This window comes from Brachyhypopomus gauderio, unplaced genomic scaffold, assembly GCF_052324685.1.
Source record: "Brachyhypopomus gauderio isolate BG-103 unplaced genomic scaffold, BGAUD_0.2 sc52, whole genome shotgun sequence".
Taxonomy (NCBI): domain Eukaryota; kingdom Metazoa; phylum Chordata; class Actinopteri; order Gymnotiformes; family Hypopomidae; genus Brachyhypopomus; species Brachyhypopomus gauderio.
In genome coordinates, this window is record NW_027506877.1 from 2,330,776 (window position 1) to 2,352,763 (window position 21,988).

The 21,988-nt window shown below is 47.1% G+C and overlaps 1 protein-coding gene across 8 annotated transcripts in view; it reads left to right on the forward strand.

The window, feature by feature from the left end:
* Positions 1 to 21,988, forward strand: part of nhsl2 (NHS-like 2) — a 56,201-nt gene that overhangs the window by 10,717 nt on the left and 23,496 nt on the right. The window contains exons 1-2 of one of the 8 annotated variants that reach the window (XM_076987511.1): positions 14,718 to 15,200; positions 15,403 to 15,514. The exons of 3 other annotated variants lie outside the window; for them this stretch is intronic. In XM_076987511.1, the coding sequence (XP_076843626.1) occupies positions 15,490 to 15,514 (25 nt within the window). In that variant the 5' untranslated portion in view covers positions 14,718 to 15,200; positions 15,403 to 15,489. Of the gene's footprint in view, positions 1 to 5,607; positions 5,818 to 10,003; positions 10,110 to 14,717; positions 15,201 to 15,402; positions 15,515 to 17,190; positions 17,680 to 20,779; positions 21,284 to 21,988 lie in introns of those variants that run through there. 4 more of the 8 variants (XM_076987513.1, XM_076987512.1, XM_076987509.1 and 1 more) reach the window with 4 other exon arrangements.

Below are 21,988 nucleotides of genomic sequence, written 5' to 3' on the forward strand. Positions count from 1 at the left end.
TACTGTCTCGGGTGTCTACCCTCCTGTCTCTGGTGTCTACTCTCATTAGTGTCTACTCTACTGTCATTGGTGTCTACCCTCCTGTCTGTGGTGTCTACTCTACTGTCTTTGGTGTCTACTCTACTGTCATTGGTGTCTACTCTACTGTCGCTGGTGTCTGCTGTTGCTGGAGTCTACTATACTGTTTCTGGTGTCTACTGTTATTGGTGTCTTCTCTACTGTCTCTGGTGTCTGCTGTTGCTGGAGTCTACTATACTGTTTCTGGTGTCTACTGTCATTGGTGTCTACTCTACTGTCGCTGGTGTCTGTTGTTGCTGGAGTCTACTATACTGTTTCTGGTGTCTACTGTCATTGGTGTCTACTCTACTGTCGCTGGTGTCTGCTGTTGCTGGAGTCTACTATACTGTTTCTGGTGTCTACTGTCATTGGTGTCTACTCTACTGTCTCTGGTGTCTGCTGTGCTGTTGCTGGAGTCTACTATACTGTTTCTGGTATCTACTCTACTGTCATTGATGTTTGCTCCACTGTCTCTGGTGTTTGCTCTACTGTCTCTGGTGTCTACTGTCTCTGGTGTTTGCTCTACTGTCTCTGGTGTCTACTCTACTGTCTCTGGTGTCTATCAATCAATCAATCAAGTGCCGAGTCCTAGCCCCCAGTGAGCCTAGCTAAAAAAGGCAGAACCAGAAGGTAACATAGGCTTGGGGGCATTCTGAGACAATGGCATCCGTCCACTGCACTGTCAACAAACTTGAGTGACCACGAGCAGTGACAGGATGACAGCACCAGCACCCCAGTCTACCATAAAACCCTTCATCTATGAACCCCTGGATCTGTACCTTTATCTAAGGGGGATATTAATTACCAAACGCTAGACTAAATAAGTGGGTTTTCAACCTAGATTTAAAGATTGTGACTGTGTCAGAGTCCCGGACATATTTAGGAAGATTATTCCAAAGCTGGGGGGCCTTATAAGAAAAGGCTCTTCCCCCTGCTGTTACCTTGTTAATTTGTGGAACTAATAACAGACCAGCACCCTGTGATCTTAGTTGACGTGGGGGTTCATAGTAGGAAATAAGTTCCTGGAGGTATTCAGGAGCAAGCCCATGTAGTGCTTTATATGCTAATAATAGAATTTTAAAATCAATACGAAATTTAACTGGGAGCCAATGCAGGGCTGATAGGACTGGTCTAATATGCTGAAATTTTCTAGTTCTGGTCAGAACTCTAGCTGCGGCATTTTGAACTATTTGAAGTTTATTTAGATTCCTATTTGAACATCCTGACAGTAGTGAATTGCAGTAGTCTAGTCTAGAGCTAACAAAGGCGTGCACCAATTTTTCTGCATCATCCTGTGATAATGCATTTCTTAATTTGGCAATGTTGCGGAGATGTAGAAAAGCTATCCTAGTAGTATTATCTATATATTTATCAAATGATAGGTCGGAGTCGAGTATGACGCCTAGGTTTTTGGCTACTGTACCAGGTGTAATGGGATAGTCTGCAAGATTAAGCATTAAATTTGGAATTTTCTGTCTTGCGGCCTTAGGGCCCACAAGGAGAACTTCTGTTTTGTCCTCATTTAATTGTAGGAAAAGTTGTAGTAAAGTAAAGTTGAGTGTCATCCGCATAGCAGTGAAAATTGACACCATGTTTGTTTATAACTGTGCCCAATGGTAGCATATATAATGTAAATAATAGTGGTCCTAAGATGGAGCCTTGCGGGACCCCATGTTTGGATGAAATATTATTGAGCTCTACAAACTGATAGCGATTTGTTAAGTAAGACTGAAACCATGAAAGGGCTGTGCCTGAGACTCCAACCCAGCGTTCTAACCTTTCTAGCAAGATCCTATGATCAATTGTGTCGAAAGCTGCACTAAGATCAAGGAGCACTAGCAGTGATACATAGCCTTGATCTGATGCAAGGAGGAGATCATTTTCTTTAACTAATGCTGTTTCAGTACTGTGATGGGGCTTAAAACCAGATTGGAACTTTTCAAATATGTTATTCCTATGCAGATATAGGCATAATTGCTGGGCAACAGCTTTTTCTATGATCTTAGATATAAATGATGTGTTTGAAATGGGTCTATAATTAGATAGCACAGTCGGATCAAGATTTGGTTTCTTGATCAGAGGTTTGATAATTGCTAATTTACATGATTTGGGCATGTGACCTATTGTAATGGATGAGTTAACTATAGTTAGAAGAGGTTCAGTTACAGCTGGTAATACATCTTTTAATAACTTTGAGGGAACTGAGTCTAGTGTGCAGGTAGTACAATTTAAGGAAGAAATTATTTTCTCTAATTCTGATTTTGGGAGTGGATGAAAAGCATCAAGTTTTTCTCCCGGTATGTAATTTAAATCAATATCAACCAAACCAGATGACATACCAGTTGTATTGCTAATAAAGGGTTTTATATTTTGTCTAATATTCTCTATTTTATTATCAAAGAAATCTATAAATACATTACTAGTGAGGTTTACTGGATTTTTTGTAAGTTTAGAAATAGTATTAAAAAGAAATCTAGGATTGTTTTTATTTTTCTCTATCAGTGAGGCTAAGTATGCTGAGCGTGCTTTAGTGAGTGCCCGTTTGTAGTCAATAATGCTATCCTTCCAGGCACAGTGGAATACTTCCAATTTAGTAGATCGCCATTTCCGCTCTAATTTACGTGCTATTTGTTTTAAGTTTCTAGTTTGGTCAGTGTACCACGGGGTGAGCTTTTTGGATCTAGCTTTTTTATATTTTAGTGGAGCTACTATATCTAGAGCTGATATATATAGAGCTATATCTACTGTCTCTGGTGTCTACTCTACTGTCTCTGGTGTCTACTCTCATTAGTGTCTACTGTCATTGGTGTCTGCTCTACTGTCTCTGGTGTCTACTCTACTGTCATTAGTGTCTACTCTACTGTCATTGGTGTTTGCTCTACTGTCTCTGGTGTCTGCTCTACTGTCATTGGTGTCTGCTCTACTGTGTCTGGTGTTTGCTCTACTGTCTCTGGTGTCTGCTCTACTGTCTCTAGTGTCTACTGTGACTGGTGCCTCTACCCTTTTGCTGTCATCGTAACACACTGAAGCTCTAGGGAGAAGCTATGGGAGGCAGGCTTTGGATCTCATCTGATGTTACTGAGTTTTCCAGCACATGGCCTTGTTTCCAGTGGAGCAGGGCCTGTGGAAAACTCCCCACCTCTCAGAGCGGCTCGGGCCCTCGCAGGGGATTTGGGCTGGTCTCAGTGCTGTGGGAGCTCATGGTGTCGGTGGGGTGCACTCTTCTCCAAAGCTTGCTCTGCCGCAGCGAGAGAGGTCTGTGCTGGAATGCCTCTGCCTCGCACATATGGCCACTTGGACCACTGTGCGCCTGTTTGTGTCTCGCGGCGAGTTGCCGCATCGAGATACTTGACACGTATGCATCTTTCAGGAGTGCTCGTTAACTCCTGAGTGTGTGTGTGTGTGTGTGTGTGTGTGGCGCGCATATGTGTGCACATATCCAGTGTGTTTTGCGTCTGTACACTCTGCATTCCTTTCGCCCTTTGTAGCGTGTGTGTTCTGGCGCTGTCGGCCCAGTCCTGGCACGCACTCACATCGTGGACGCTACAGGCCCACATTAGGAGCCTCTCCGCTGACCACACACGGCTCGCTGTGTTACAGAGGGGCCGCGGCCCTGCCTGCTTGTGTAGCCGCGTGGTCAGAGCCGGACGAGCCTGCTGCCAAGAACCGAGCTTGCAGCATAACCTCCTCCTCTGCGTAGAATGTGAGGTGTGTGGTTTCCAGTAGTGGTTTGCCATCCCTCAAGGCCTGAGCACCAGGTGCCATGAGTGTAAGGTGGGTTTCATGTGTGCTTTGTGGGCCTGTTCTGAGCAGTGCCTGTGAACGAAAACAAGTCTGTTGTTCATTCCAGCATTACAAACAAACAAAATCTGCAACGGTTTAGTCCTGTTCACCAATGAAATGTTCTGTTATTAATTACAGCTTTGAGAAGTAACACAGCACTAGAGTTGAGCCTGCAATCAGTGTACATAATCAGTCTTTTTTTTGGTCTGTTACATTATTGTAGTGTTACTTTCAGATGTTAAAGGTCACTAGGCTGTAGTTCACAAATTTCTGGATGAAGTCTGAAGTCACCACATGAGGTTGCCAAACTCCCTTTTTAAGATAAATACTACAGTGGAGCGCGCGGACACACACACACACACACACACACACACACACACACACACACACACACCAACAAGTGTAATATGACACTGACATAATTGTGTCTAATTTATTCTTGCAACGTCAGTCGAGATTTTGTTTCTCTTATGCACGCTTTGTTTCTCTGATCTCTTATAATGTTTTGTGTATGTATTTATTACTTGTGATGTGGACTCTCTCCTTTTCATTTATTGTTTTGTTATTTTCATTATCTTTCTTTTGTTGCATAGAAAGGAGTATTGTGGGACAAGGTGCATTGTGGGACAAGGTGCAGTCTACACCCTGAAGCTAGTTATTGAGAGAAAGACACCAATACACACAAAACATATACATGCACACGCACACACACACACACACACACACACACACACACACACACACACACACACACACACACACACACATTCCCACACACACAGAAGGTTCTTTATGCCATCAGCTGTAGGTCAGGGTGAAGTGGTTAGTATAACACAGAATCAGAGCACGGGATGCGTATGTTTGTGTCACAAGTCTTTCACACAGCACTGAGTGCTCCTCATGGCAATAATTCAGCCCAGTGAGGTTCTGAAGTGTCATTTCCGAGGCAGAAAGGCGACAGTAATCTGCTTTGATGAAACACTGCAGTAGAACCTTGTGGAATGCTGCCTGTCATGGTCAGTTCCAGAGAATCTCCAGCGTAGCTGGTGTAACCACAGAAGCTATTGACAGTGCCCATATCAAAACCAGAGACAAGCGGTATTCTTCACAGTCATCGTGAAAAATGTCGTCCAACCGGTAGAACCAAAGATTTGCGGATCAAACGAAAAGTTTTTTTTTTTTTCCAAATGCGACCGGATACTTGTAAAGGCTGCCGGAGCGTTTCTCCTAGCTCGGACTGTGCCCGCTCAATATTTCTGCTTGTGTATCAAAAGAGAGGCATCGTTAGAACCATCGTTAGGGTCCCTCAAAGGCGGCGTTGAGGTTAAGAAAACACACGAGCATTAGTTAATTGTTTCTGAGAGGAGTTCGGCTAAAGGAGAGGGACTGGAATAAGAGAGAGGGAGGGGTGGAGATAAGGATGGAGAGGGGTAGTGCTGGAGATAAAGGTGGAGAGAGAGGGGGAGGGGAGTGAGGCGGATATGGGGAGAGAAAGAGCAGTTGACAGGCTAATTGAGTTTAGAGGGAGTTGGGAGTGGAGATAGTGCTAGCTTTATGTGCCAGAGGACAGACAGGCCCAGTGCTGCTCTGAAAGAGAGGGCAGCTGGGTGTCTGCAGCCCAGCCAAAGAAAGGATCATGGGAAGTGTGTGTGTGTGTGTGTGTGTGTGTGTGTGTGTGTGTGTGAGTGTGTGTTTGCATGTGTGCACATATGCAGGCATGTGTGTGTGTGTGTGTGAGAAAAAACGTGCCGGCAGTGACACCCATCTTCAGCCTGACACTCAAACTCCTCCTCCCGTCTCTCTCTCTCTCTCTGTCGTCCAACCTCACGTGTCTTTCCTCTCTCACTCGGATTGTGTGCCTGGGTGCTCAGGCATAAGTCTGTGAAAGTGTGTGTGTGTGTCCTAGAACTGCAGTGGTCTCTGGGCCTTGATTTGGACAGACCCTTGTTAAATGCCTTTGTACATCTGTGTGCACAGGTGAGTACAAATGCACCTGCTCTCTTGTTGTGAGTCATTTAAATCCCAAATCATAGGTTAAACATGCACTAATCTGGTAAAAAATAACACGAATTTATCCATAAGTCACCATGCATGAGGTTACAACCCTTTATGCACTCATTCAAAGTATTATTTTTAAATATATGCATACTCAATTTAAAACAAATTAGTTTATTTTTCCAATACTCATTTTATATATGTAATAACCGTATATTTTAGCTGGTAGCTTTAATCATAGTGTGTATTTTTATTCTAAATGGTGGCTGGTGGGCATGGGGGCCTGACATGATTGGATTAAACAGCTCAGTGCATCTATCACTTGTGTCCATGCACCAGTGGTGAGAGTAAGCGCGTGCATTTATACCTGTCCTTGTGATTGGCACGTAAAAGAAATAGTGCTTGTGTGTGTTTATCTTGAGATTTAGCACCTCATCTACCACAGAATCAGACATTCTATAAAACGTTTTTTTTTCTGATAAACCTTTTGAACGAAGGTTTTTAGAACACCTGCTCAATGAGGCACGGTTCACTGCATTCCAGTCATGGTTTTCTCCGACTTGAAACGATGAAACGAAGATCTAATCTTGCGAGAACGAGTCGAGGTTTCAGAGTTGCTCTTCACCTGATGATGCCAGACAAACATGCAGCCACAAACTGTAGTTCGTTAATACGTGCTATTAAAATAGTAGCTGCGTGGATGTTTTTCTCACATGCAAAAGTAAAATTTATATTCCTCAAAGAGACGTTCTATGTTTTTTTTAATCCCGCGCCAGCTCGTGCGGCGTGCGGCAGGTAAAACCGTCCGACTAGACAGCCGCCTGCTGGCGCTCAGCTCCGGGAAGGGCAGACACAGCTCCGGCGAGCCTTAGTCCAGCCTCAGGGCTTCGGTTCTCAGTAACACTCCCTCGAGATCCACCTGCAGACTCCCACCCCGCCTTCACCTGTGAGCCGGGTGTGAACCTGCAGTGGTCAGTCTGACGTACTCGGCGATTATAAAAACCTGGATCGGCTTCCCGGGGTTGGATTCAAGTGGCAGGAAAGATTATTGGGAGTTTAGGGAATTTTATTTGGCACACAGAAACAATAAGTGAAAAAAACTATGTATTCTCTCTGACATCCCGACATATGACACCAATATGTTTGTTTTTTGTTATGTATGTATGTATTTTTTTTACCTACGCTTGCAAGTAAAAAAATCAAGATGAAATTATGCCTGGAAGAATACCCGAATGCAGCATTGTCAAAAAACCTATTGTTGAGAATAAATGATGTATGCATTAAAATGTACTGATGTAGGTTTTTGCTCGCTGTTAGTCGGTATTGTCTGTGTGAAGTTGCTTGCCTCAGCACCGTTTGTCTCTGCCCGTGTCTAAAGGATATAATTTCTCATACAAAATCCCTTCACAGTTTTCACAACTGGAGACTATCCCAAAGTCAGGGTGTTCAAAATAGGAATACAGGACGATCTGTCTCCCTTTCACCCCCCCTTTAAAATTTTTTCTTGTGAATGAGTTTGCCGTCATGCACTACTGCTTGCAGTTTCCTAAGTGTCCACTAGGGTGCAGAAGAGCATTGTTTGTTGAAGCCTTGGGCTGGAGATTGTGATGTATTTTGCAGATGCAGGTTGTCTTTTGCAGTTTGGCAGTGGCCGTTGATATTAAGCTCGTCTGTTTAGGGATGTTTAAGTTTACCTTCCTAAAACAAAAGCCTCAGGCTTGTCTTTCTCACCAAATAGTTTATGCACACAGACCAGAGTCCAGGGCCCTATGAAAACCCTGTTTTAGACTGAAGTCTTCCCTGGTTTTTAGGCGGTACCTTTAAGATGAGTCAACATGGAGGAGGACTGCAGATACATCATGTGTGTGTTTATATCTGACCCACTAATGCCCATTGCCTCTTCCGCCGTTGCTATCCTGATCCTGTGATTTATAAGATGTGAGTAGATGTCTCACTCTGAGCTCCAGAAATATCCCCGTGTATGTTTGTGCATGCCTTTTAAATATGCATGCAAATGGCTCTTCTTAGTAGCCAAAATATTTATGAAAATATGGGGTTGAGCCTTGGACAACGTGTTATGTAAAACTGTTCTTTAATGCTCTCTAGTGGCAGAGCAGACAAAGGGAGAGCTCTCTCTCTCTCTCTCTCTCTCTCTCTCTCTCTCTCTCTCTCTCTCTCTCTCTCCCCCACTTCACTCTCTTTCTCTGGCTCTATTTTCTCCTCTGTCTTTCTTTTCTCTTTCTGCTTGCTAACAGGCAGGGTCGGCTCCCTGCAGCTTTGACCAGGAGCGTACAGAGAGGCCCTAGTTAAGTGTTGTTTTAGAATCTTTACATACACCCACGCAACACGCTCCACAGTCCAAACCCGTGAGTCCCGACTGGCCGTCTTCTCCAAGCGCTGCTGTTCCCAGAGCCGCCCTGGGCTCCAGGTTGTCAGGAGGTGCTTGTGGCTTTGGAGGGCACTGCTGACGGTCCCCTCGCCACATTATTAGGAATCAGCTCAGGACTGGGGACACGAAGGGAGAGCAGGCGTCCACAGTGGGACCAGCCCTGTGAACGTTGTGCCCTTAGAGAGTCGAAGGAGGGTCAGAGATGGTGGCATTAGAAAGGGAACGGATTTGGCAGTGACCTCACGACCCCTGACCCATACTAATCCCCTCCGGAGGCGGAGTAGAGGGCATTCTTTCAGTGGCTTTACTCATCCCCCCCTCCCCTCCGTCCCACCACCTCCAGCCCCCTCTCACGTTTCCCTCTTTTTCCTGCCTGCTGAGCCATTGAGAGGCTGAGTGAAGGGCCAGGTGGTGTCGCGCTGGGGAAGTGCGCAGCGGAACACGGTCCTGACTTGCTTTCAGCCCACTGAGTCGGGTTCCATTTGCCCACCCATACTGGTTCTCACATATCTGCTAGAACCTTTCCCAATCAGAGACCGTCTTTGTTTTCCCTCTGAAGCTGAAGTTGCTTTCTGTCATTCGCTGCAATCCAATCTGCTTCTTTCTTTTTCTCCTACTCTCTCCCTCACACACACACACACACACACACCCTTAATGTCAGAAAAATCCTCATGCTTCAAATACAGTGAGAATGTGTGTTCCTCTCCCTCTTATTATTCCCCATCTTTCTCTGTCCCCTCTTCCTTCTTCCCTCTCTCTCTCTCTTTCTCTAACCTCAATATCCTTGGTTGTAAAAGCCACTCCATATGTGAGTGTGTTTGGGGTCTGGAAGGAGCTTAGTCATTGAGGTCTCTGTGTGTGTGTGTGTGTGTGTCTGGCTGTGAGGCCCATGTCGGGGGGTTTTACTCAGTAGCTGAAGCTCATGTCTTTCCACCATGACGCCTTCTGATTGGCTTGTGTCATTTTATATGCCCAACTGTAGGATGGTCCATCTACAAAACCAGTTCCTCTCCCATTAACTCCTCATCTTTTCCACACTCATCTGTTTTTGCTTAAATCTTTCTTTCTTTCATCTTACTCTCCCCCCACTGTTTTGATTTGTTGCTGTTTCTTTAAATTCTCTGCATGGTGAATGCTGAAATAATATTATTCAAGTCTTGGAGCAACAAAGTAGCCAGCTTGTACATTACAGCTATGAACACGGGGGTGAGGAGCCGGGTTGGAGCAGCCCGGAGGTGCACGGCTCACCGTGCTGTATGTTGAGCTCATGGTTTGGTACTGGAAGAGCGCAGAGCTCACATGCTCTTGCAGGGACAGGCCTGATTCCCTCTGCAGTTTGTGTTCAGGCTGTTTGTGGTTTTTCTGTTTTTAATAACGTCTTTGTGGTGATTGACCGTGAGATGCTTCTCTCCGTCCCCTGCCAACACACACACACACACACACACACACACACACACACACACACACACACACACACACACACACACACACACACACACACACACACAGACACACACTGGAACCTCCCTTCAATATTTTTATGAAATGACTACCAATGATAGAGTGATCGTAAGGAGAGGGAGAGATGGTTGGAGGGAGAATAAAGAATGCTCATTCCCACAGGGATTTTAAAAAATACCAGAGGGAGGGTTTTAGTCTCCCCCCCTTTCCCTCTAGTTTTTGTTCTCCCCTCTTTAAATCTACCACTCCCTTTCCCCTCTAAGTCCCCCAAACCCCCCAAACCCCCCCCCCCCTCTCTCTCCGTGGGACGGGACAGAGCTGGGATCCTCTCTGTCTGTCTTCTCCTCTCCCTCCGTCCGTCTGCCTCTTCCTCCTCGTCCTGCTGCTCCTCAGCCTTCCCAGGTGTGCTGAGCTCTAACTACAGGTGAGTGCGAGCACCCTGACACCTCTCCTCCGCCACAGCCCGCTCCCTCTACAAATCCTGGAACTGTTTCAACTTCTACTCTTCCTTTCTGAGGAGGGAATAAAAAGTCTAGTTCACCGACTAAGCAGTTTCTGAAGCAGGAGGGGGGGGGGTGGATTTACTGTCTGTGTTGTTGACGTTCGTGCCGTGATTGTGTGGTTGGAAAGCATACTGTTTTGTTTTGTTTTTTTTGTACCAGTGTTATGAATCAGCCCGCTTGCAGATGATATGGTTCTAGAGCTTTGAATAGCGGCGGGATGACTGACGGCTATGGCAGGGGGAGAGCCAGAGGCGACACAAATGTCAGTCTGACTCATGGGTGCTAGTGGTATAATGAAACTTGGTGATGGTATCGCTATCACTACGCTCCTCTCAGCACCACCACAACCCCCCCACCCCCCTTCTTCGTGTGTGTGTGTGTGTGTTTGTTTGTTTGTGTGTGTCCCTCCCTTCTTGTGTATGTGGTGTGTGTGTTTGTGTGTGTGTGTCCCTTCTTATGTTTGTGTGTGTCCCTTCTTGTGTATGTGGTGTGTGTGTCTGTGTCCCGTGTGTATGTGTGTGTGTGTGTGTGTGTGTGTGTGTGCCGTGGGTGTGTGTGTGTGTGTGTGTGTGTTTCCTTGTCTGTATGTGGTGGGTGTGTGTGTGTGTGTGTGTGTGTGTGTGTGTGTGTGTGTGTGTGTGTGTGTGTGTGTTTGGAGTGGTCAGAAGAGCTCCCCCCTCTGTGTTCCTCTAGGTGCGTCAGCCTACCCTGCTCTGGGTGCTCCTGGTCTCAGGTCAGTTTTTCCAGAGGTGTATAGGTGGTAACCATTGATTTGATGTATTTTAATGCTCAGGGTTTGCCTTTGCTCTTAGAAATCCACAGGAGATAAGTGTCTGGATATTATCAGCTTATCCACACCTGAGCATTATGGGATGTGCATATTTAAAAAAAACAGTAATTTGCAAAGCAGTCAAGTTGTGTTTGCCTTGAGGCGCCAAAGAGAACTCTGGGAAGTGTGAAAGGTCACGTGAGTCGTCTGGGTCAGAGCAGCTGGTTTATGGCACGTGGCCCCAGCTTTAATGAGTCTGTGTTAAAGTGGACGCACTGTCCTCACGAGCGAGACTCATGTGGGCACAGGTACCGCTGAACCACCTCACACCACATCACACATGGCTTGAGGTAGATGAGCGTGCATGAGGCACCGTGTGGGAGAGTGCATACTCGTCCATGTGCGTGTGTGTGTGAAACACTTGTGACCTACTGGGGGTCCAGCTAAAAAAAACGAGGCCTAATTACTACCATAGCAACAGAGTTATGTGACTGTAGCTAACATGTTCTTCATGGACACACACAGTTACCAGAACATCAAGTAGGTTCGCATTCCATTAGTCATTCTTTAGGAAACTCAACCACTAATGGCCATATAATAAGTGATATTTATTTAAGTTCAGGAGGCCATTTTTAGCAAAAACAAGTGATTATCTTGTGAGTGTAGCATTAAAAAACCTCTCCCGTGAAGATGTAATTGAAGTGCGGTAGTATTAGTGCACGTTTAGCTGCTCAGTTGTTTAGTGCTCGGATGTTGTGTGGAGTGACGGGTCTTCAGAAATGTCAGTGCAGAGGCAGAGCACACACAGTGCAAAATGGTCTACATGCATGTTCACATGTGCACCCAGATCAGTACTGTCCAGACCCCTCAGATTCAGCTAACAACACGGCAGATATTCAGAAGTGATGGGTTAGTTAGCTTACGCTGCTGCCTGCCTGTACCATGTGTGTGTGTGGTGTGTGTGTGTGTGTGTGTGTGTGTGTGTGTGTGTGTGTGTGTGTGTGTGAGTGAGAGAGAGAGAGAGAGAGAGAGAGAGAGAGAGAGAGAGAGACTCTGCACATTGAAGATTATAGATGACAGAAAGCAGTTCTCCATCCTCACTGGTACATGGCTTATATAACTGTGTGTGTGTGTGTGTATGTGTGTGTATGTGTGTGCGTGTGTGTGCGTGTGTGTGTGTGTGTGTGTGTGTGTGTGTGTGTGTGTGTGTGTGTGTGTGTGTGTGTTTATTTTAGAAGAATAGAAAACGTCTAGTGACTTGGGCTTCCGTGTATATATTATATATAGCAATATCTTTTATTGGTGTATATTTAATATTTGGTTGGACACATGCATTGGGGGTGGCCAGAATCCCTTCAGAGAGCATGAATCATGATCAGATCATGAAATCTTGGAAGACGACTGTGTTGGACAGCATTCAGAACTGATCCACAGTGGTTCAGTGATGGCCTACCACTCGTGCCAGCAGTCTGGTCAGCAGCCCTGATGCTCCTGCAGAAACCTTCCTCCAGCAATACCCCACTCTTACACTGACTGCAGTGAACCGCCCAGTTTAGCTGGAATTACTTCAAGATTCAAGATTCAAAGCTTTATTGTCATATGTACAGTAGAACACGGGTTTCTCTGTACAATGAAATTCTTTTTTTGCTGTCTGCACAGGATGTAATAAGTACAAAGTTTCAACAAATACTACTAATAATAATAAATATATATATATATATATATATATATAAAACACCCTGAAATAAAAATTATTTACAATGTGCAAGTATGAACAAAAGGTGCAACAAGGTGTAAACATACATGTGCAGTTGTATGTTTACTGTAAACAATCATGTGCAAAGGTCAGCTGTTTAAGAGTCTGATAGCTGTTGGAAAGAAAGAAGTCTTTAATCTAGTTGTCCTGCACTTCACACTTCTGTATCTCCGGCCTGTAGGTAGAAGTGTGAACAGTCCATGTTGGGGATGGGTGGGGTCTTTGATGATGGAGGCAGCTCTTCTGTGAACTCTTTGATGGTAGATGCTCTGGAGAGAGGGCTGTGCCGTCCTGGTGATTTTCGTAGCAGTTTTTATCACTCTCTCTAGGCGTTTACGGTCCTTCGCAGTCGAATTGCCGTACCACACGGTGATGCAGTTTGTCAGAATGGACTCGATGATGCAGCGGTAGAAGTTGTTGAGTTACTGCCCCATAATCCACTGATGCACATCTGACTTTTAAAATGGGAATGGGAAATACAGAGAATTTGACTAAGGAATGGCATAAATAAAGGAATGGGTGCATATGAGAGAGAGAGAGAGAGAGAGAGAGAGAGAGAGAGAGAGAGAGAGAGAGAGAGAGAGAGAGAGAGAGAGAGAGAGAGAGAGAGAGAGAGAGAGAGAGAGAGAGAGAGAGAGAGAGAGAGAGAGAGAGAGAGAGAGAGAGAGAGAGAGAGAGAGAGAGAGAGAGAGAGAGAGAATGAATAGTGTTCTAGATAACTGTGATGGCACCAATAGAGACACGTTCATGGTGTTGCAGGAGGGGTGATGCTATGTAATCCCAAGCCATAACCAGTCTGGGTCCCACTGCTTCATGTAGCCCATCCTGCAGTGGGATTATTAATCTGAGACCAATTATCCTTATTCCAAATCCACAGGCCAAATCAAGTGTTGCAGTCACATGGGGCAGGTTGATCTGAACATGCACAGGACCCACCACAAAGCACCGAATAAACAGATTTATTTTGTTTATAGTCCGATGCTTTTAATATTTACGTTTCTCTTCGTTCTTTCTTTTGTGCCTGTGCAATGTAGTGTATCGTGCACATCGTAAAGTGTGTGAGACAGTGGTGAAGGTGCTTGTCGGATCTCTGTAACGCTGACTCATGTGGGTTAAAGGCTCTCACTGCAACCCTGACTGACGTGTGTTAAAGGCATTTGTTGCAACCCTGACTGATGTGGGTTAAAGGCACTCAATGTAAGCCTGGCCGATATGTGTTACAAACACTTGCTGTAACCCTGACTGATGTGGATTAAAGTTACTCTCTGTAACCCTGACTCATGTGGGTTAAAGGGTTAAATATATTTTAACTCTCTCTAACCCTGACTCATGTGGGTTAAAGTCACTCTCTGTAACCCTGACTCATGTGGGTTAAAGTCACTCTCTGTAACCCTGACTCATGTGGGTTAAAGTCACTCTCTGTAACCCCTGACTCATGTGGGTTAAAGTCACTCTCTGTAACCCTGACTCATGTGGGTTAAAGGGTTAAAGTCACTCTCTGTAACCCTGACTCATGTGGGTTAAAGTCACTCTCTGTAACCCTGACTCATGTGGGTTAAAGTCACTGGAGTTGGACTGTTGTTATGGAGATGGAGTGTTAGGGAGGTGGAGTTGTGGTGGTGTAGGGAGGTGGAGTTGGAGTGTTGTTAGGGAGATGGAGATGGAGTGTTAGGGAGGTGGAGTTGTGGTGGTGTAGGAAGGTTGTTGGAGTGTTGATGGGGAGGTGGAGATGGGGTGGTGTAGGCGAGGTGGAGTTAAAGATGAGCCTGTGCTCCTCAGAAGATCTTGGGGGTTTGGATTAGGTTGGTTTTTAGGGCTGTTCTTGGTTGTTCTGAGCTCTTTGTTGCTGTCTGCAGGGACGACAACGTTGACATTCTCCCACACTTGATTCGGAAGGTATAGGATAATTGCAGCTGTGAGGCCAGCTGCTATATACAGTGTGTTATTGGGTTTCTGTGTGTGTGTGTGTGTGTGTGTGTGTGTGGTGAGGAACTGAAGAGGGGGAGGAGGGTGAGGGTGAAGGATAGCTCCGTTGTAGATTGTACCATGACCCCCAACAGACAGCTGTTACTGCTGGAAGCTCACATTGATCAACCTTGACTGAGTGTGTGTGTTTGTGTCTGTGAGCACACACACACACACACACACACACACACACACACGCGCACACACACACACACACACACACACACACACACACCGATGTGACCACTTGTCACGCTTTCCCCATTTGCCCTGTTGCCCCTCTATAAGACCCTGCCTGTCTCCAGATAGCAGCTGAATGCAGCCTTTGCCAGAAATTATTGATGTGTGTTCCAGCGTTGCCCGTCCAGCATGGGCACTGCGGAGAGGAAGTGATGATCAACGTCTGGAGTTTTCCACTCCCATTATAATTGACCTGCGTCATCACTTACACTGTGAACACTGCACGTTTCCAGTGTGGCGTCTTTTCTGACGCCCGTCTCCAGATGCCCTGGTTTGTTTGAGGTACGTCTCGGACAAATAAGACTACTTTAAAATAGCACTCATTTAAATGTGTGTGTGTGTGTGTGTGTGTAGAGGTCAAAGTTCGTGCACAGATAAGTTAAACAGGATATTGGAGGGCAAACCTGACCTCTGGTGATGTGGTCCCTAATCCGTGTGTGTGTGTGTGTGTGTGTGTGTGTGTGTGTGTGTGTGTGTGTGGCAGATGTGACGCCTGACTTTGCCCTGTTTTGTGTTCTCTGCGCTCTTCCTCCTCTTTCACGAGGGTTCTACAGGAAGGCTGATCATCATCATGGTTATTCAGCACCCGAGATCGTGTGAGACTCATTTGTCAGTTTGTACATACTGTATATGGTATATATATATTATACACATATAAATGTATTTTTGATGTTGGTCCAAGTGATGTCAGCTTGTTTTTATTTACTATAGAAATGTATTTGTCCATGAGCAGTTTCTGTTTATGAACAGGCATTCCTGAGTGGATGTGGGAATAAGCTTAGTGCTGTCATGAAAAATGCATATGTATGAATATTTGTGGTTGAAAAATAGAGAATATGTTTGTGAGTGTGTGAGAGAGATAGAGAGAGAGAAATCTGTGCATGTGAGTGTGAGAGCGAGATAGAGAATGAGAGAGAAATGTGTGTGTGTGAGGGAGACAGAAAGAGAGAAAACTGTTTGCGTATGTGTGTGCGAGAGAGATAGAGACAGAGAGAGAACTATGTGTGTGTGTGTGTGTGTGTGTGTGTGTGTGTGTGTTTGTGTGTGTGTGTGTGTGTGTGTTTGTGTGTGTGTGTGTGGTTGATGGACGCTCTCAGGCAGGTTGTGCTTAGTGGAGTGTGCTGTGCTGATTGATAACAGGGCATGCGGCTGCTGCATCAGTGTGTGTGTATGTGTGTGTGTGTGTGTGTGTGTGTGTGTGTGGGTATGGATTGTAAAGTGCAACTCTGAGACTTTAAAACAGATTTGATTAATGATTTATTAATTAGCCCTCAATTGTAATGTAGTCCTAAATATATACATAGAGGAGCTATGAGTATCACATTTGCCTTCTGTGTATGTGGTGTTGGTGGAGGTGTGTATGTGGTGTGGGTGGAGGTGTGTATGTGTACGAGTGTGTTTGCATGTCTGTGTGGGAGCACGTGATGTTTACCAGACAGATGTGTGTGATGAATTGATGATGCAGGGAGCTGCCGTGGTTCAGAATGCTAAGCTCCAGTCTGCAGCAAAGGGAGGGACCTGCCCTCTCCACCGCAGTGTGCGTGCATGTGTGTGCTCGTGTGTGTGCGCGGGCATGTGTGTGTGTGTGCCTCCTGCTAGCCAGTAGCCTGCACAGCCTCTCTAACCCTGAGTGTGTGATCATAACAAGCTTTCACACTCTTGTCATGTATCAGATTTTTCCCCTTTCCTTCCTTTGCTGCGGAGTGTCCTGTCTGTCTCCGGCAAAACATTCCACATGCCATGTCCGACCGTCCGGGGGGGGGGACAGATGCACATCGCTGCTGCCTTCCCCTTACAACACCCATGTCTCTCTCTGGAAGCCTGTCCCTCTCTCCCTCTCTCCCTCTCTCTCTCTCCTCCGCCTGTCCTTTCCTCACCTTTAGTCGCTGTCCCCATTCTCACTCCGCCTTTTCTTGCCCTCTCTCTGCTTCCTCGGGTCTCCCCCGTCCTCCCCGTCCTCCTCGTCCTCCTCGTCCTCCCTCAGTAATCTTCTCCTGGTCTCTCCGGCATCCCCCTGATTTCTCAGTTCTCTTTCTCCGTCTCTCCTCCTCCGTCTGCTGTGTCTCAACACTCCTTGTCCTATCTTCCCTTTCATTGTACCCCTCCCTCTGTTATCCTCCCTCTCCCTCCCTCCCTCCCTCTCTCTCTCCCTCCCTCCCTCCCTCTCTCTCTCTCTCTCTCTCTCTCTCCAGCTGCACTCGCTCCTCCTCTCCTCGAGGAGCACTCAGTAGTGATAAACCTACCCCCCCTCCTCTTTTCTCTCTCCCGCTCCCTCTGTGCCTCTCACACCCCTTCTCTCTGTATTCTGATCACCTCCTTTGCCTCTCCAACTCTCTCTCTCCTCTCTCTCCTCTCTCCTCCATACACAGCCCCTTCCATACGTTACCTCCTCTCTGGCTCTCAGAGAAGTGAACACAGGGCTCCGTCTCTCACTGGCTGGAATGAAAGACAGAGAGCTGAAGGCACGCTCTCTCCTCTCTCCTCCTCTCTCCTTCTCTCTCTCGCACTCTGTCACACACTCACAAACACAAACAAACGCAGTCCCGGCTCGCCGACCTCTCCGGTCCAAGCGTGCGCACACGGAGCCGCACTCTCGTACACACACGCGAGCGTACGCACACACACTTGCTGCCTGTCAGTCATTGTCAGTTCGCTGGGGTGCAAGCGTGGGATGAGGTGATGTTTTGGGACAGGAAACAAGGAACTATGAGCAACTCCCAGCGTCGGGCCAAGGGGAGGCACAAAACCAAGGGGGCAACAGGTACAGCACACACACACACACACACACACACACACGCGCACACACACTCACGCACACACACACACACACACACACACACACACTCATGCGCACACACACACACACACTCACGCACGCACACACACACACACTCACGTGCACACACACACACACACACACACACGCACACACACTCACGCACACACACACACACACACACACATGCGCACACACACACACACACACACACTCACGCACACACACACACACACACGCGCACACACACTCACGCACACACACACACACACACACACATGCGCACACACACACACACACTCACGCACACACACACACACTCACGTGCACACACACACACACACACGCACGCACACACACACACACACACTCATGCACAGACGTACTCACTACAGTGCATACACACCCACACACACTTACACTACGGCACACCCACATATACTCACACAATGCCATGCACATATACACACAGGCACATGCACAATCAAACACACCCATGCATACACACACACACACACACACACACACACACACCTGTCATTCAGCAATAGCCATAATTTCTTTTTTATGTGTCCATAACCATAATTCCATATGTTTTACTCATCCACATGTGCAGAGGTCCCCTGGGCACGGTGCATGGTAACAGCGTCTGCTTTGGCATTCCAGCTTCCCTGATCATCGTGTGGGAACGCGAGTGTGTGTGTGAGCGTATGTGCACGTGTGAGTGAGTGTGAGCGTGAGTGTGGTGATATCAGGGGGTTGTGTCAGTGCCAGGTCGTGTGTGGTGGTGGAACTACACTCGCTCTGTAGTCTAGTGCCACGGCGACCAAGCCACTCAAATGGGGTAGAAATACGCCAGCTATCCAGAGGGAGGGGTCAAGGGAGGGAGGGCAGAAGTGTGGGGAAGGGGCAGCTGTGAGAGGGTAGGGGGCAAGGGAGGGAGGGCAGAAGTGTGGGGAAGGGGCAGCTGTGAGAGGGTAGGGGGCAAGGGAGGGAGGGCAGAAGTGTGGGGAAGGGGCAGCTGTGAGAGGGTAGGGGGCAAGGGAGCGAGGGCAGAAGTGTGGGGAAGGGGCAGCTGTGAGAGGGTAGGGGGCAAGGGAGGGAGGGCAGAAGTGTGGGGAAGGGGCAGCTGTGAGAGGGGAGGGGGCAAGGGAGCGAGGGCAGAAGTGTGGGGAAGGGGCAGCTGTGAGAGGGTAGGGGGCAAGGGAGCGACCAGAGTCCCAGTTAGGAATGCAGGCATATCGGAAAAGAATGCACAAATACAAGATCACTCCGCCACACATGCACGTGCACACACACACACACACACACACACCCGCACACACACACACACACACACACACACACACACACACACACACACACACACACACACACACACACACACACACACACACACACACACACACACACACACAGATGTATGCATGTTCTGATAAAAGCATTAAGAGGACATTCACAGTGGGTCACCTCTATTTTCCTGAATGGGTAGCTGTGTGTGTGTGTGTGTGTGTGTGTGTGTGTGTGTGTGTGTGTGTGTGTGTGTCTATCTCTCAGTAATGGCTTTGTCTGGGCGTGTGTGACTGGCTCCCATGCCTGATGACAGCGTGTTTGGTCAGACTGTGCTGCTGCACCTCTGGTGTGTGTGAGTGTGTGTTGGGACTGCAGTGCTGGGCTCTTCTTCACTGGTGCTGTGTGGTGACTACACACATCTGTAGTCTGTTACATGGGCATCAAATACAGCCTTGATATATAAATCCACCCTTGTATATGGACATGATTTGACCATCTCCTGAAATATAGACCATATAAAAAGTGTATATCTGCTGTGTGTGGAGTGTGAGTGAGTGAGTGAGTGAGTGAGTGTGTGTGTGAGAGAGAGAGAGAGAGAGATATGTTAGATGTTGGACACAATAAGGAACCGCTCTGCTCACGCGCGCACACACACACACACACACACACATACACCTTTTCATGCACACACACATTTTCATTCATGTTTTTCTCTCACCTATGACATCATTCTACCAGTGAAGAGCTACCTCTGCAGGGAGCGCGAGAGTGTCTGAGAGAGAGAAAGAGGGAGAGACAGAGAGAGAAAGACAGAGAGAGAAAGACAGAGAGAGAGCTCTGTGTTGCTGTGTGTGACTGAGACACTGTTGTCATGGAGACGGACAGGTGGTAAAGCCGGTCAATCGAAAGCCTGTTCACTGTTTGTCACCATATACGTGTGTGCGCTTGTGTGTGTGCCTCTGTGTATGTGCTCACAGTGATGTCAGTGTCAGTGATGCTCTAGTGTCTCTGTGCGCGTGCTCACAGTGATGTCAGGGATGCTCTAATGACTCCTGTCGTCTTAAGCTTCTTAGCTTTTTACTGTCTAAGATGGTGAAATTTCATTTACATATATACACATATATTGCAACTCTCCACCAGAAACATGTACACATATTTAAATTAGCATCACAGTCATATTCTGTGTCATGAGCACAAACAAACTGTATGAAATAGAGGTGTGATGTGTGTAGGAAATTTATCGGAGTCAAAATAATAAATAAATGGTTAAGGTGGTATGCTTGTTTTGCAGCTGTGCCAGACATCAAGCATAGTTTAAAATACCACCTTAAAAAGTTACAGCCCAGCTGTGTGTGCATGTGTGAGTACTTGTAACCTTGGGAGGTTTAAGAATCTCACACCGCTGTGATTCTTAGCTACAGTACTGTGAATATGTGTGTGTGTGTGTGTGTGTGTGTGTGTGTGTGTGTGTGTGTGTGTGCATGTGCACGTGTCCGTGGTCTCGCTGTAGCTAGGAACCCATGGCGGTACAGTGTGGGAGAATGCACTGTGTCCCGCGTTCCTCCTGGAGCAGTTAGTCGACCAAGTGGCTGGCATAGTGCTTACCGTGCTTGGGTACTCACGACGCATTGGTCGGCCTCCTTGACTTCTGGGAGGGCCAAAGGAGGTCTGGGGGAGGAGGTGGGGGGGGGGGGGGGGGTCGTGCCCTCGCTGGCTGGCTTGCTGTCACCTCCAGCCACAGAGGAACGGGGACTGCTGACAATGCAGCGGGCGGGGGGGGTCGGAGCACGCTCAGCACACGCATCCTGCCTTTCGCTTTCCCACAGCAGAGGAAGCAGAGCCAGAGCCCTACACCCTCCTGCCTCTCTCTCTCTCTCTCTCCTTTACTCTCTCACTCCTTCTCTCTCTCTTTTTCTCTCTCGCCCCTTCTCCTAGTCTAGTTTCCTTTTATTGTAGAGTCTGTTCTGAAGAGTCTTGGTCTGTCTGTGTCGCTAACATCACAATCGCTCTTTCTCTCTCCCCTCTTCATCTGCTTCTCTCTTTCTCTTTCCCTCTCAGTCTCTCCCTCTTTCTCCCTCTCTCTCTCTCTTTCCCTCCCTCCCTCTCTACTGTATTGCTTTGTCCTCTTGCTCCAGTCCTAACTTGCACAAGCAGATTTATGCTGCTACATTTGTCTCTTTTCTCTCATTCTCACTCTCTCACACGCTCTCTCTCTCTCTCTCTCTCTCTCTCTCTATTTCCTCTGTCTCTGTGGATTTTGTCATGGAGAAGCTAGACGTCTTCAGGACCCGGGCAGGTAGGCTCAGCTCTTCTCCCCACCAGAGGCCTTTCTGCCTGCTGGTTCATGCGCTTGCTTCTCTGCCTGTAGTGCATCAGACGCTTCTGAGCAAGTCTGAACTCCACTGGAAGTGACACGGGAGGATTAATGTTCAGATACTAGTGATGCAGATGAGGTTTGGCTCAATCAGGAGGGCTGTGGAGATTGTGTAGTCACGGGAGACAAATGCTGTGTGTCGTGAAGGATGCGCCATCTAGCCGTCTTGCCACACCTGAGACTATGCACTGGTCTGGCCACACCACACCTGAGACTATGCACTGGTCTGGCCACACCACACCTGAGACTATGCACTGGTCTGGCCACACCACACCTGAGACTATGCACTGGTCTGCTGTGATTAAATGATGAGTTCCTGTACCGTGACCATGCTGAGTGTTTACTGGCGGTGAGTTCAGCATATGTTGCACCAAAACACTGTTCGCTAGCAAGTCTAGTTCTGAGTTCAAAGTGCTATACCCTTGAGTGTGATTGTTACGCAGTTTTATAATGATGTTCTGTATTTAGACCGACTTCTCAGACCTGTGAATTCTTTCTCCAAACACTCCAAGACTCCTGCCAGAGTGTTCGGTTGTAGGTGTTGTTGAAGAAGGTTGATGTAGGCAGTGAATGGCCATTGTAATGTTTACTTGGGATTTCTGGTTTATGCATTAAATGCTCCCAAAG